Below are 12,718 nucleotides of genomic sequence, written 5' to 3'. Positions count from 1 at the left end.
ATGTTACTTAGCTGCCAGGATACCCTCTGAAAAATAGAGTGTAATCTAGCTGCTGTTTAATTTATACAGTTTCAGATCATTGGTTATTTAAAGGTAATGGCTGGTTTAACTCTAGTGTCTGGCTTTGCCTCTGCTTTTTCTATTTCTGTAACTATTAGCTGCCTTATGGTAATCATTTACTGCCACCAAGATACTGGGAAATGTATTCTGTGGGTGATGGGCCTAAAGAGTAGTAGAAAGGACTAGTTTTGTGGCCTTGGGCAAGTAACTCAGTTTCTCTGTGCCTCAGTTTCTTTTTTATCTAAAGCGGGATGAGTAACAATATAGGGTTCTTTGAGGATGAGATGAGTAAATACATGGAAAGTGTTTAGAACAGTGTCTTACCCTTATTAAACATTAATACCACTGTTTGAGTGCTTGCTTGTCATAACTGGGCTGGGTGCTTTTTACAGATCGTCTGTGTTCCTTCACAGGTATCTCCCATTTTTAAAATGAGCAAGTAAAGTCACACAGCCTCTGTTGAGATTTAAGCCCATGCCTCTGACTCCAAAACCGTTTGCTTTTTCCCACAAATGCATAGAATATTGTGTAAACACCAGAAACAAACACAAACTCTAGAGTTGTTTGTGCTGATATCAAAAGGGAGCCTGAAATTATGTAGTTGTGTGGGTATGATTTTGAGTGGCAGAGTATTTTAAAATATTTTATTTCAGGTTTCTATTAAGCTTTCTGATATTCTGAAATCTACACTTTCGACGTTCCTAAATTCATTCTTTATGGGTGAACTCCTCCTACACACCACTAACTAGTCACTTTTCATCGGTTTGGATAATCTCTTTTGCATGGTGTGTTACTTGTGTAACTGAGCTTTGCAGTTCATGCCGGGAGGGTGCTCTGTATTACATGAATATGCACAAAGGCACATTGTGTTTTGCAAAGGTGCTAATATCACGTAATACTTAAGAAAAAGTTCTAGTGATTTTTGGACAGCTTGTCAAGTATTCTCTAGGTTATACAACATTGCATTATACCTGTTGTCTCAGTAAGGGGCATTATTTTGCTTTATTTTCCATTTTTTATAGGTGACAAACTTGAGAGTTTAAGTTTGAGGTGGGCAGCAATTAATTAAATTACATTACAGGAGAACTTTGGCTTTTTGTTTTGTATTTTGGGATGTAATACTCATCTACTCATTTACAAAGTAAAGTGCTTTTCAAGTTTGCAGATTGTTTTAATTAATGGAACAATTTGTAATTTGAGGAATATCTGTATTTGGATATAGTTAATGAAAAATTAAGGTTAAAATAATAACTAATTAAAAGTAATAAGCTATAGTTCTTCATGTTGGTGAAGAAGAAATAAGTTGAGGTATTACTCTAGGGACCACGTGGTCATGATTTGGCATGTGAAATTCTCTAGCCTAGAAGATTGATGTGTAAGATACATTGAGTCTTAAATCTCAGTAGGATTTTAAAATCTGTTCCTATATGTAAGGTATAATTTATACAACTTATTTAACAAGTTTTATAGTGTAATAATATTTTTATGACTTTTTAATGTCTTTATGACTGGCAATTTTTTGGGAAAATTATTGGTTACTTTATCTCATTTACATGCAGCATATTAGCCAGTAGACTTAGATTGAAATAATGGAGAGCAAAAAAGTCAAAATTTTGGAAGTTGGCAGTAATTTAGCAGTTGAAATTCTCCAAAAAATTGGACAGCTCTCAATGCTTGGGTTATAAGCAGTAAGATGTAATTATTTGCTTTCACAATGGAAAATATTTTTGCCAAAAACTTCAGTGTTTCTGGCTTTGTTTTAATGTGTTTTAGAACATTACCAATCTTACATACCCTAGTCTTCAGAAGATGTATACCATGACTTACAATTTGGGGATATGATCATTTTCCTTATAAGAAAGACATTTTAGTGATGATTGTTTTTAACCTCTCTGTAGCATGATGACAGAGATGATGGTGTGGATTATTGGGCCAAAAGAGGAAGAGGTCGTGGTACTTTTCAACGTGGCAGAGGGCGCTTTAACTTCAAAAAATCAGGTAGCAGTCCAAAATGGACTCATGACAAATACCAAGGGGACGGGATTGTTGAAGATGAAGAAGAGACCATGGAAAATAATGAAGAAAAGAAGGACAGACGCAAAGAAGAAAAGGTAGAAAATTTCAGCTTGTTAGTGATTCTGATATATTTTCTTCAGTGTGGGTTTGGTGGGCCATTAGTTAATTATTTCATTTTTAGAGACCGTGATTATTATGGATCATTTTCACTCCACATTTTTGCTAATCCTTTTTCTCTCTTTTTTTTTAGGAATAGTAAATCTGAAGTGAGATTGCAACAGAGAGCAGAACTTGCACCCACCATTTTTTACCTGATTTTTGTTTTCAAAATAAGAATGTAAGCATTTTACTTAAATTTTACTGTTTGCAAGTAGTCAATAGAAATTTTGTTTTAAGTCTTCAAATACCTTGAAAAATAGTAGACTGTATGTTGAAAATTGTACTGAAATAAAGTAGAAAATTGTTACGTACCATATTTGTAACTATCAACTTTTAAAAAATACTTTTACTGTTTTTGTTACATGCATTGTAATTCGCTTTGTCTATAAGATATGGTCAAGTACAGCTCTGTGAAAGTTCTGATTCTCTTCCTTCCCTGTTTGTTAATGTTTATTCTGAAGTAAACGTTAGCTCTACATACAAATCCCTGAACAGAAGTTGTTTATAGAGACCACACTAACTATTTTAACCGTATACATCTGTTTAACATTCTCCTTAATTCAAACACACTACATTGTAGGGTGACTAATTTTTGAGGTGTACCACAGAAAAGGTTTTTACTTTGGTAAACTAAGCTAGTTTAACATGTCAGCAGATGTTTAAGAGGAAAAAAAGCTTTGCCAATACCTAAAAAGTACAAGCTATTAAAAGATCCAAAAGTATGAGGTTTTTTTTTTTGTTTTTTGTTTTTTGTTTTTTTAACTGAAAGCAAGCAGTGGCCTATAAAAACTATTCTTAGGATCCTTTACTTTTTGGGCTGAAAAAAAGTTTTTCTATTCTTATTTGAAAGTTTGAGTCATGGTCTTAGATATTAGCTAATCTTTTTGAGAGAGAAACTGGTCTGTAATAATACAAATAAAAAATCCATTCCTACCAAATGTATTACTTTAAAAAAATAAAACAGAATAAAACCTGTAATCTTGGTCTTGGTATGGAAGAGGATTATGCTGCAGAATAACTTGGTATATTAGAAAGATGTACCTGATTTCATATCTTACATATTTATTTGAGCTTCTGGACAGCTGAAACATTAGTTTGTAGTCTAACCATAAGGAAAAATAGGCAAACAAAACATTGTTCATTAGTAGTATTTTAAGTAATTTGTTTTTCAATAAAAAGTTTTGACAGGAAGTTTGTTGCAGCATTGTCTAACTTGGTTTTACTTTTTTCCCTATTTCAGTTGCAGTTTATAAAAATGGCTTTCTTTTTCTTCCCAAGGGTTCTATTCTTCAGGTAGATAATCTTTCAGATGTGAATTACCTTTATGTTTATGCTGATAGCTCTTAAGATGAAAATCCGAAATAGTAAATTTCAGTGTTAAGTTTGTCTGCTCTGTGAGCATATATAAAAGTAGTCAAATTTCATTTGTTAATTCAGCAACCAAATTAGTTGTATATGTTTGCATTAAAAGGAGGTAATGCTTATTCTTTTAGTGTAAACTTTCAGAAATCTTAAGTACATGGATCTTTTGTCCTCACTTGATTATTTGCAGTGCTCCTAGCACCTTGATTGCAGCCAGGGGCATTTGCTAAGAACTGTAAGAGGGAAAAATACGAAAAAAAAGTATATGTGATGTTTATGGCCCTGGGATCTTTAGTATTGCATGATTTCTCCTATCTTGTCTTTTCTGAAATTGTTCGAGAGCAGAGGAAATACTGTTAAAGCAAGTTTGTTATTGCATTAATCAGGACACAGCTAATTTCTTCTAGTCAGAATAATACTTAATTACATGCTAAAGCAACATGGATTTAATCTTCAATACAGGAGAATTTTCACAACCATTTTATTTTATACAAATAAATTTAGCTTTTATTTTAACAGTTACTATTTGGTTAGATACTGAATCTCTGTGCATGACTGTAAATGTGCAGTTTTGTTTTTCCACTTAAGACAATAGGAGAATGGGAATTTGCTGATAAATTATTTAATAGGGAGTGGGAATAAAGCTCCCTAGGTCCTATCAGCAAGTTATATTTTAAATGCAAATGCATTACTTTATCCAAATAGATACCTGATTTGGTTGCTTTTATTCTATTAAAATTCAGGAAAGGATTATACCAGAATTTAGTAGGAAGGGCGATAGAACTCTGCAATTAGGATTCCATTGTGGATGTTACCTGTTTCAGAGCCAAGGATATGAAAGCCTGTGTTGTGTTTTTTTAGGCCACAATTTAACTCCACACGTTACAACATACGATAAAGCTGAATGGTTCCTCTTGATAAGGAATTTTGTTAACAAATGCCAGAAAATAATAACTCTTTGATACCTGCGTTAATAGACTTCCTTTTGCCTAGAGAAGGAAAATAAAAGTGAACCAAAGGATATTTCCAGAAAGGATTAAGAAAGCTGTTTAAGAAGGCCATGACTCAGTCCTTAGGTGTGTATACTTTTCAACATCCTAGGAATTCTAATACAAAGTAGCAAAATATGTTTTTCCAATTACATCCAACTTTAAGGAATTACTATTTGTTCCCTTTTGTCACAGTTAAAATCAAGTGTTGGGAATTAAATTATAATTTGAGTAAAAATATTACCCAATACGAATGAATGTAGATGGCTAAACGATTCTTACTCAGTGTGATGTATATTGCAACAGGGACCCTTGTAAATTGTCATATGCCAATAAAATGTCATAAGTGGTAATAGCTGTTGTTTGTTTACCTGATTTTGGAGACTTTTTCTGTGTCTGTTCTATACAACTGATTTCTATGGCCTATTTATATAGAGTTTAGAATACCAACTCCTCTCTTGGTAAAATTACTGGTATGTTGTGGCTTTTGGGGGGCTTGATAATACTTTATAAAACTCCTTAAACCCCATTTACTGTTTTTTGTTTTCCCTGGGGAAAAAGGGAAATTTTATAGTGGATAATTCCACTGTTAGAGAATACAGGAATTCCAGATTTCTAGTCTAGTCTTCAGTTCTTGTGTTAATACAGGAGCTTGTTAGCCATAATATTACAAAGAATCAGCATTACTTCTTTTTAAAAACTGCAGTAGCCATTAACTAAAGAGGTTGGGTTTTGTTTTGTTAGACTTGTACATTTTGAGTAAGATCTGGTATAATTCTTACCATGCCCTTCTTAGAAATTATTTGAAATATAAAGTGGACCATTCTGTCAACTTTAAACAAAGTCATTTTCACAGATATTTGTGTGCTAAGACAAATATTTGCCTAATAAAATGACCGATTATCCCTTTAAAACTTTGTTAGACAAATAAGAGCTTTGTGTGGATGCTTAATGTATTATACTGGGTAATTTTAATGTTACATACCAGTTTCCTACATTAAAAATAAAGTATGCATATTAGGGACCTTTAACGTTCTTTACTCTGAGGTTTACATAAGTTTCTTTTTTTTCTTTTTCTTTTTGGGTTTCAACTGGAATCCCTTTGGGAGTATTTGTTTTCATATGGAACAGTATTACTTTCACTTTCAGAGAAGTATAGAGACCTGTTTCAATTTATGAGGTTGCTATATAGGGAAGGCAATTAGAGAAATAAAATTTATTGTCATGGGATTGTATTTGACGAGACTTAGTCTCTGGATAGTAGATCATGATACGTTCTTTAACAGAATTTTAAAATATATGCTACCATACATTTAGGGTTATCAAATGTTGAAACCATTGTTAAATCTGAATGTCAAGGGTCTGATTTCTTCTAATTGTTCAGTTCATTGAGGTAGATATTAAAAATTAGGAGTCCATGTTAATGAGTTTTAAGTCAAGAAGGTTTGTTATTACTCAGTTTCTTAGAATCCAGGAATGTATGGAAATTAGTTGTATTCCATTTTGTTCTTCAAGAGCCTTAGAGATTGTGTAGATTTATGAGCTGTTCTCCTTATGTTTCTCAAACATTCAGTAATGATTAGTGTGTGTCGACTGTGCAGATGAAGCCAAAGTTGTACATTTAAGTCTTCTAGTTCTCTTTATATTGTTATTACCTCTTACTTTAGCCTTTAAAAATGGATCCCACTGGTTCAAAAAAGAGAACACCGGCATTAGGGTGGTGCTTCACTACTAGGAAAAGAATCTCAAATAATGTGCCTTATTTATAATGATCTCTGCATAAAAAAATATTTTTCCTAGACATTTTAGATGGTTTACCACAGTGAACTGATTTACTGCACTCTTAAAATGCAGAAGATGATCTTGATTCTTGCAAGTAGAAGAGGGTTGGACAAATGGATTTTGATGCTATTCTCCTAAGAATCAGAATCAGGTTTTTCTTAGTAATGTCTTGTGGTTGCCCCAGCTTCCCGATGAGCACTCTTTTTAGTAAAAGTAGATGATAAGTACACTTTAGGGTGACTTGGAAGGACTTCTATTCACACCATGACCTGTGTATTTGGCAATGATAACTTCCTGGTACTGTCATAGTAATTGGCGAATTTTATGGAATGTGTAAAGACACAGCAAAAGAATACCATTCTCATCCTCCAGAATAGCTGTTTATTGGCTACCTTATCTGGCCCTTGACTATGGAAGGTCATAATTACCAAAAAGGGAAAACTATAAACTTTTTATTAGGGTACTTCTAAAGCTGCCTTGAGGGGAATGTTAAGTACACTTTGAATTTTTTGAAAGAAATTGAATATCATCACCAAATATAAGCATGAAAAGAAAGTTAAAATACCAAATTTAACTGGTTAATGTCAGTATATGGTTATAGTCTATGCATACATTTGGTCATATTCAAATTTCAAAATCAAAGTGTTGTCTCCTTTTTAACCCCTGTAATCTGTGGTAAAGATACCTCAGCTGCTGCAGTAGACTCCTAATTTGGACTCTTTGACCCTTAAATTTCCTTCGTTAGTTGCCATCTAAAGGGATGTTTTTCGTTTTAAAATTAATGTCATTTTTAAGTTAAAACCCTTCAGTGTCTTCCTATTGCCTAAACTGTTAGTCAAGGTGAACAACAAGAGCTGGATTTTTGCCTTTGTGCCTTACCCACTCGTTCATTTACCTATCTTAAAATCTTAAACGCTAGCAAAAATTCCAAAATCTTTTTTTTGTCCTCAGTGAATGTAGCACATTCTCTTAGGCTAGCAGCTCATTCTATTTAAATGTCTTCCTTTCCCAGAATAAATGTTTAGTTTTGAGCATCATGCATTGTGTATGCCATACATACTATAGGTATGAAATAAATGCTCCTTGAATGTATAGTGAAAGCATGATACAATTGTGTATGTATAGAGGTTTGATTGGTATCAGCCAATTTATTTTATGGCTGTTGCTAAAACAGTCTAAGCTGCTTTAAAATGTGCTGAATAGAAGAGATTTCAGGTTGCGGTGAACAGAAGTTAGATCATTAATCTTTTTATTTATGGCTCATGTCACTCTTGTGTATTGTTTGGAGTATCATGTTTTTAAGAGTAAACGGTATGTTTAAAGGAAGGGGAACCAGGAGCTTGAGATCTAAAATAGTGTCATGTGAATAAGTTGGAAAAGGAATGTTTACTATAGAGAAATGGTAACTGAGATGGGTTCTTTTTTTTTTATTTTATTCCACTCTGTGTGTGTGTGTGTGTGTGTGTGTGTGTGTGTGTGTATACACCACATCTTCTTTATCCATTCATCTGTTGATGGACATCTTGGCTCTTTCCATAGTTTGGCTATTCTGGACATTGCTGCTATAAACATGGGGTGCACATACCCCTTCGGATCACTACATTTGTATCTTTGGGGTAAATACCCAGTAGTGCAATTGCTGGGTCATAGGTTAACTCTATTTTCAACTTTTGGAGGAACCTCCATACTGTTTTCCAGAATGGCTGCACCAGCTTGCGTTCCCACCAACATGGAGAAGGTATGTTTACTGTAGTATAGAGCAATGATGACTGGGATGGGTCCTTGATAGCAGTCCTCAAGTATTTAAAGGGCTTTCCCTTTAAAGAGGAAATAGAGTCAAATTAAAATTCTGTAGGATCAGGAAGGACATTTTGTATTACTTTGTCCTGCCTCATCATTTTAACATGTTCCATATTTAGAGGGGACAGAACCAGAACCATAGGTACATAGACTGTTACTGACTCGAGCTAATTGACAAGTTTTTTTTTTTTTTTTTTAAGTTTTATTTATTTGAGAGAGCACAGGAGAGGGGGGAGGGTCAGAGGGAGAAGCAGGCTCCTTTGCTGAGCAGGGAGCCCGATGTGGGACTTGATCCCGGGACTCCAGGATCATGACCTGAACTGAAGGCAGTCGCTTAATCAACTGAGCCACCCAGGCGCCCAAGATTTTATTCATTTATTTGAGAGAGAATGAGAGCACGAGAGGAAAGAGGGTCAAAGGGAGAAGCAGACTCCCTGCTGAGCAGGGAGCCGGATGCGGGACTCGAGGATGCGGGACTCGATCCGGGGACTCCAGGATCATGACCTGAGCCGAAGGCAGTCGCCTAACCAACTGAGCCACCCAGGCGCCCAAGTTTTTTTTTTTTTTTAAGATTTATTTGAGAGAGCGTGTGTGTGCACGTGCGTGTGCATGAGCGGGGGTGGGGCAGAGGGAGAGAGAATCTCAGGCAAACTCCCCACTGAGCATTGAGCCCCACACCTGGCTCAATCTCACGACCCTGAGATCATGACCTGAGCCAAAATCAAGAGTCAGACGCTCTTAACCTTAACCAACTGAGCCACTCAGGTGCCCTGACAAGTAGAGTAGCTAGCTTGTGAAAAGCAAGTTTTCTGCTTATTAGAAGTATGGAGAATCTGGATCTCTGTCAGGAATGCTGTGCTGCCTGAAGCTAAACGTTTTTCCTAGTTCTCTATTAATTCAGGATTAAGGTTATTTTTTTTTTTAAAGATTTTATTTGAGAGAGAGAATGAGACCATGAGAGAGGGGAGGGTCAGAGGGAGAAGCAGACTCCCCGCTGAGCAGGGAGCCCGACGCGGGACTCGATCCCGGGACTCCAGGATCATGACCCGAGCTGAAGGCAGTCGCTTAACCAACTGAGCCACCCAGGTGCCCCTATTAAGGTTACGTTTTACTCTCAGGTGCTTTATTAAATTGTATGTTATCAACTGAAGTTACCAGTGATGATTAAAAAAATACTGCATTTTGCTACATTTTTTTTTCAGTGTTGTGATAGGAATGAACTTAGATTGTTTAAGACTTATGCCGTATTCTTTTTTTTTTTTTTTAAAGATTTTATTTATTTGACAGACACAGCAAGAGAGGGAACACAAGCAGGGGGAGCGGGAGAAGGAGAAGCAGGTTTCCTGCCAAGCAGGGAGCCTGATGTGGGGCTCGATCCTAGAACCCTGGGACCATGACCTGAGCCGAAGGCAGACGCTTAACAACTGAGCCACCCAGGTGCCCCTTATGCCATATTCCTATCTTTGGGTAGGATAAACAAGCAAATAACTTATTAGCTGTAAGATAATAAATCAGTCACTTGGAATTTTTATGATGTAAAATATTTTTATTGCTGTTACTTGGGGCCATGACTGTATTGAAAATTAAGAGTTGATTGTTACTAAAAATGAAAAGGGCTAAATGCAAACAGTAGCAGTGATGTGTAGCTGACTGGGTGATCCAGAAGCAGAATAACACTGGAAGGGCATCCTTTATTTTTTCTGTGTTCTAGGTTTTAACCAACTCTTTTTAAGTGATTGACAAGAGTCAAGGCATACCTTCTTGTGAACATATATGATTGTAGCAGGAAACAGATTACAGAATCTGTGAAGTCCTATGAATATTCTAAAAAAATGGAACCAGAAAAATCAAGCAGCAGTTCACCTTTATGCTTTTAGAGAGGTCTAGCTGTAATAACTATTCTTGTCTAAGACCTTTGGCTTCAAATACTAAGCATAACCTAGATTTTCTTTTAAATAATTAAAGGTTCAAATAAAAAATCCTTTTAGACTATAAACATTTAACTTAGATTTTATAATTTTAATATATCACTACAAGTAAATAGCAATTTATGGTGTAGATATTACTATAGTATAGATATATGGTAGACATTGAAATACAGTTTTAACTATTGTCAAGACAAAATGAGATTTTCAGGAGAGTTTAATTTGAAATACTTTAATACCAAGGAAAATCTTGGTCTTAATTGCTCTCAAATAATATTTGAAATTTTTGAATAGATAATTGTGAAGGTTTAATTTTAAAAGGTGTGTAATCGGGCGCCTGGGTGGCTCAGTTGGTTAAGTGACTGCCTTCGGCTCGGTCATGATCCTGGAGTCCCGGGATCAAGTTCTGCATCAGGCTCCCTGCTCAGCGGGGAGTCTGCTTCTCCCTCTGACCCTCCCCCCTCTCATGCTCTCCCTCTCTCTCATTCTCTCTCAAATAAGTAAAATCTTTAAAACAAAATAAAAGGTGTGTAATCTTTTAAATAGCACTGGTTGGTTGAAGTGTACTGCATTGGTACTACCCCCTGAGAGGCTTCAAGCATAGGCAGGACAGAAGGAAAAAGGGCCTAAGTATTTTTCTTTTTGAAATGCAATATTTAAATGAACTTTCTGGGTGGGTGCATCCCAATCTGGAGATCACATTTTCATGAGACCCTATGGTTAACATTGGAGAGGCTATTTCTTATTTGATATAATGTTAACTTGTATTCTATCCCACTACTTAAGATAATTACAGTAATTTGAATTCACCTATCACCAGAAATTTAGGCTTGTGGCACAGGCTAATGGGGCTCTGCTGGGCAGTGGGCAAGATTGCTTTCTAGCCTTTGTCCAAACCAGCCCTCAGCCTCTCTCCTTCTTTATTCAGTGAAAAAGTATGCCTGGCATTGGGTGTAAAGATGTATAAACAATTCTTGGTGTTGGGGATCCAGAAGATAGCATGATGATTAACTATAATGTATTAGGAGTTTGGGAAAATGGAAAAATACATTTGGATGGCAAAACCAAATACCTATGAACAGCATTTGCAATTAAGCTAGGTGATGAACCTCTAAAGAGCAGATGGGGAAAACCACCAACCTGCCTGATACTGGTTTCTATGTGAAGAGAAGGAAGAATTGAGGTAGCTTCTGAAAGACTTGAGAAAAGCAGAATCTCAAATTAGTCAACTGAAACTTGGACTTTCGTCTTTTCCCTTGTGAATGCAAGGTATCCACAGTAAGGACTGGAGAGCCTGGAGCAGTTTACCCTAGTGAACTCTCAAAACAGACCTGTCAAGACAAAACTCCCTTTTAAGGACAGGATCCCCATACTGAGGAGAAAGTACTGAAAGTGGAATCACTGAACAGGATAGAGACAATAGTAGGGCCTGGGTCAAACTGGGGGAAGGGAACACAACCTGGATGATCTTACAAAGCAAGCCACCATATTTCTGAATGCTACTAAAAAACAACAGAAAAGGTAACTGTAAAGTTAAGCTTTCCTGAATCCTGCATCATTCTAAATGGCCAAAGAAATAATTTCATGTAAATGTGAGCAAGTGGAAAATAGTAATGTCAAATCTCACTAAAGGTTATCAAGATGGAGTATGTATGAAGGCTTGGAAAACATAAAATGGAGGAAAGATCTCTGAAGAATTAGGGTTAGGTTGTCAGCAAAGCATTCATGGAGGGTGTAGCATTTGACCTGGGCCCATCTTGCTTGCTACCTAAATCAATTGAATGTGAAGCTCTATTAATAGTGAAGGGTGAAGGCAGCTCTAGTGCTGGTAACTATTCTAATGTTCTCAAGGGAAGTGTTTTGGCCCTATTAGATGCTGTTTGATATCAGACTGGAAAGGGAGGAGGTTACAAGATCCACAAAAGGAAAAGACAAGGAACTTGAGAAAATTGTGACTGATTCCATGTAGGGTTGCTGATCTATTTGCCTTCTACGTTGTCCAGCAGCCCTCTCCTGGCTCCTACTTTCATCATCTAGTTTGGACTGTTGGGCTAGTCTGCCAGTTACTTAATTGCAAGTCATTTCTGTTGTTCATTCCCTCTCATCCCATATCCAGTTATTTTAGTCAAGTATTGATTGCCCACTGTATGTACTAGACACGCTAAGTGTTTATTTAATTTTTTTTAAGTTCGGGAACTCATGACCCCTCATGAGATGAAGAGTTGCAAACTCCACTGACAGCCAGGCCCGCGGCCCCCCCCCCCCCCCCATACTAGGCAGTCTTCTAAAGCACTACGGAAACAGCATGGGTCAAAACAAAGTACCTGTTCTGGAGTTTACATTCTAGTTTGGCGATAGAAGCAAGAATGTATGTGGTGATAAGTGCTAAAAAGAAAAGAGTGGAGAGAAATACTATTTAAAAAAAAAATCTCGGGGCGCCTGGGTGGCTCAGTCGCTACGCGTTTGCCTTCGGCTTGGGTCATGATCCCAGCGTCCTGGGATCGAGCCCTGCATCTGGCTCCCTGCTCAGCGGGAAGCCTGCTTCTCCCTCTCCCACTCCCCTTGCTTGTGTTCCCTCTCTCTGAAATAAAATCTTTAACCAAAAAAAAAAAAAAAAAAAAAAAA

The 12,718-nt window shown here is 36.4% G+C and overlaps 1 protein-coding gene across 5 annotated transcripts in view; it reads left to right on the top strand.

Annotated features, from left to right (window-relative positions):
* Positions 1–4,526, top strand: part of BCLAF1 (BCL2 associated transcription factor 1) — a 29,611-nt gene extending 25,085 nt beyond the window's left edge. For all 5 annotated transcript variants that reach the window (XM_025865871.2, XM_025865867.2, XM_025865859.2 and 2 more), the window contains 2 exons: positions 1,959–2,171; positions 2,327–4,526. In XM_025865871.2, coding sequence (XP_025721656.1) covers positions 1,959–2,171; positions 2,327–2,332 — 219 coding nt within the window. In that variant the 3' untranslated portion in view covers positions 2,333–4,526. The remainder of the gene's footprint in view (positions 1–1,958; positions 2,172–2,326) is intronic.
* Positions 4,527–12,718: the final 8,192 nt, after the last annotated feature.

This window comes from Callorhinus ursinus, unplaced genomic scaffold (assembly GCF_003265705.2).
Source record: "Callorhinus ursinus isolate GAN/ISIS: 27379988/994484 unplaced genomic scaffold, GSC_fseal_2.0 scaffold6, whole genome shotgun sequence".
NCBI classification, from domain to species: Eukaryota; Metazoa; Chordata; class Mammalia; order Carnivora; family Otariidae; genus Callorhinus; species Callorhinus ursinus.
Note: the sequence above shows the minus strand (reverse complement) of the source record. Positions and strands in the feature narration are given on the sequence as shown.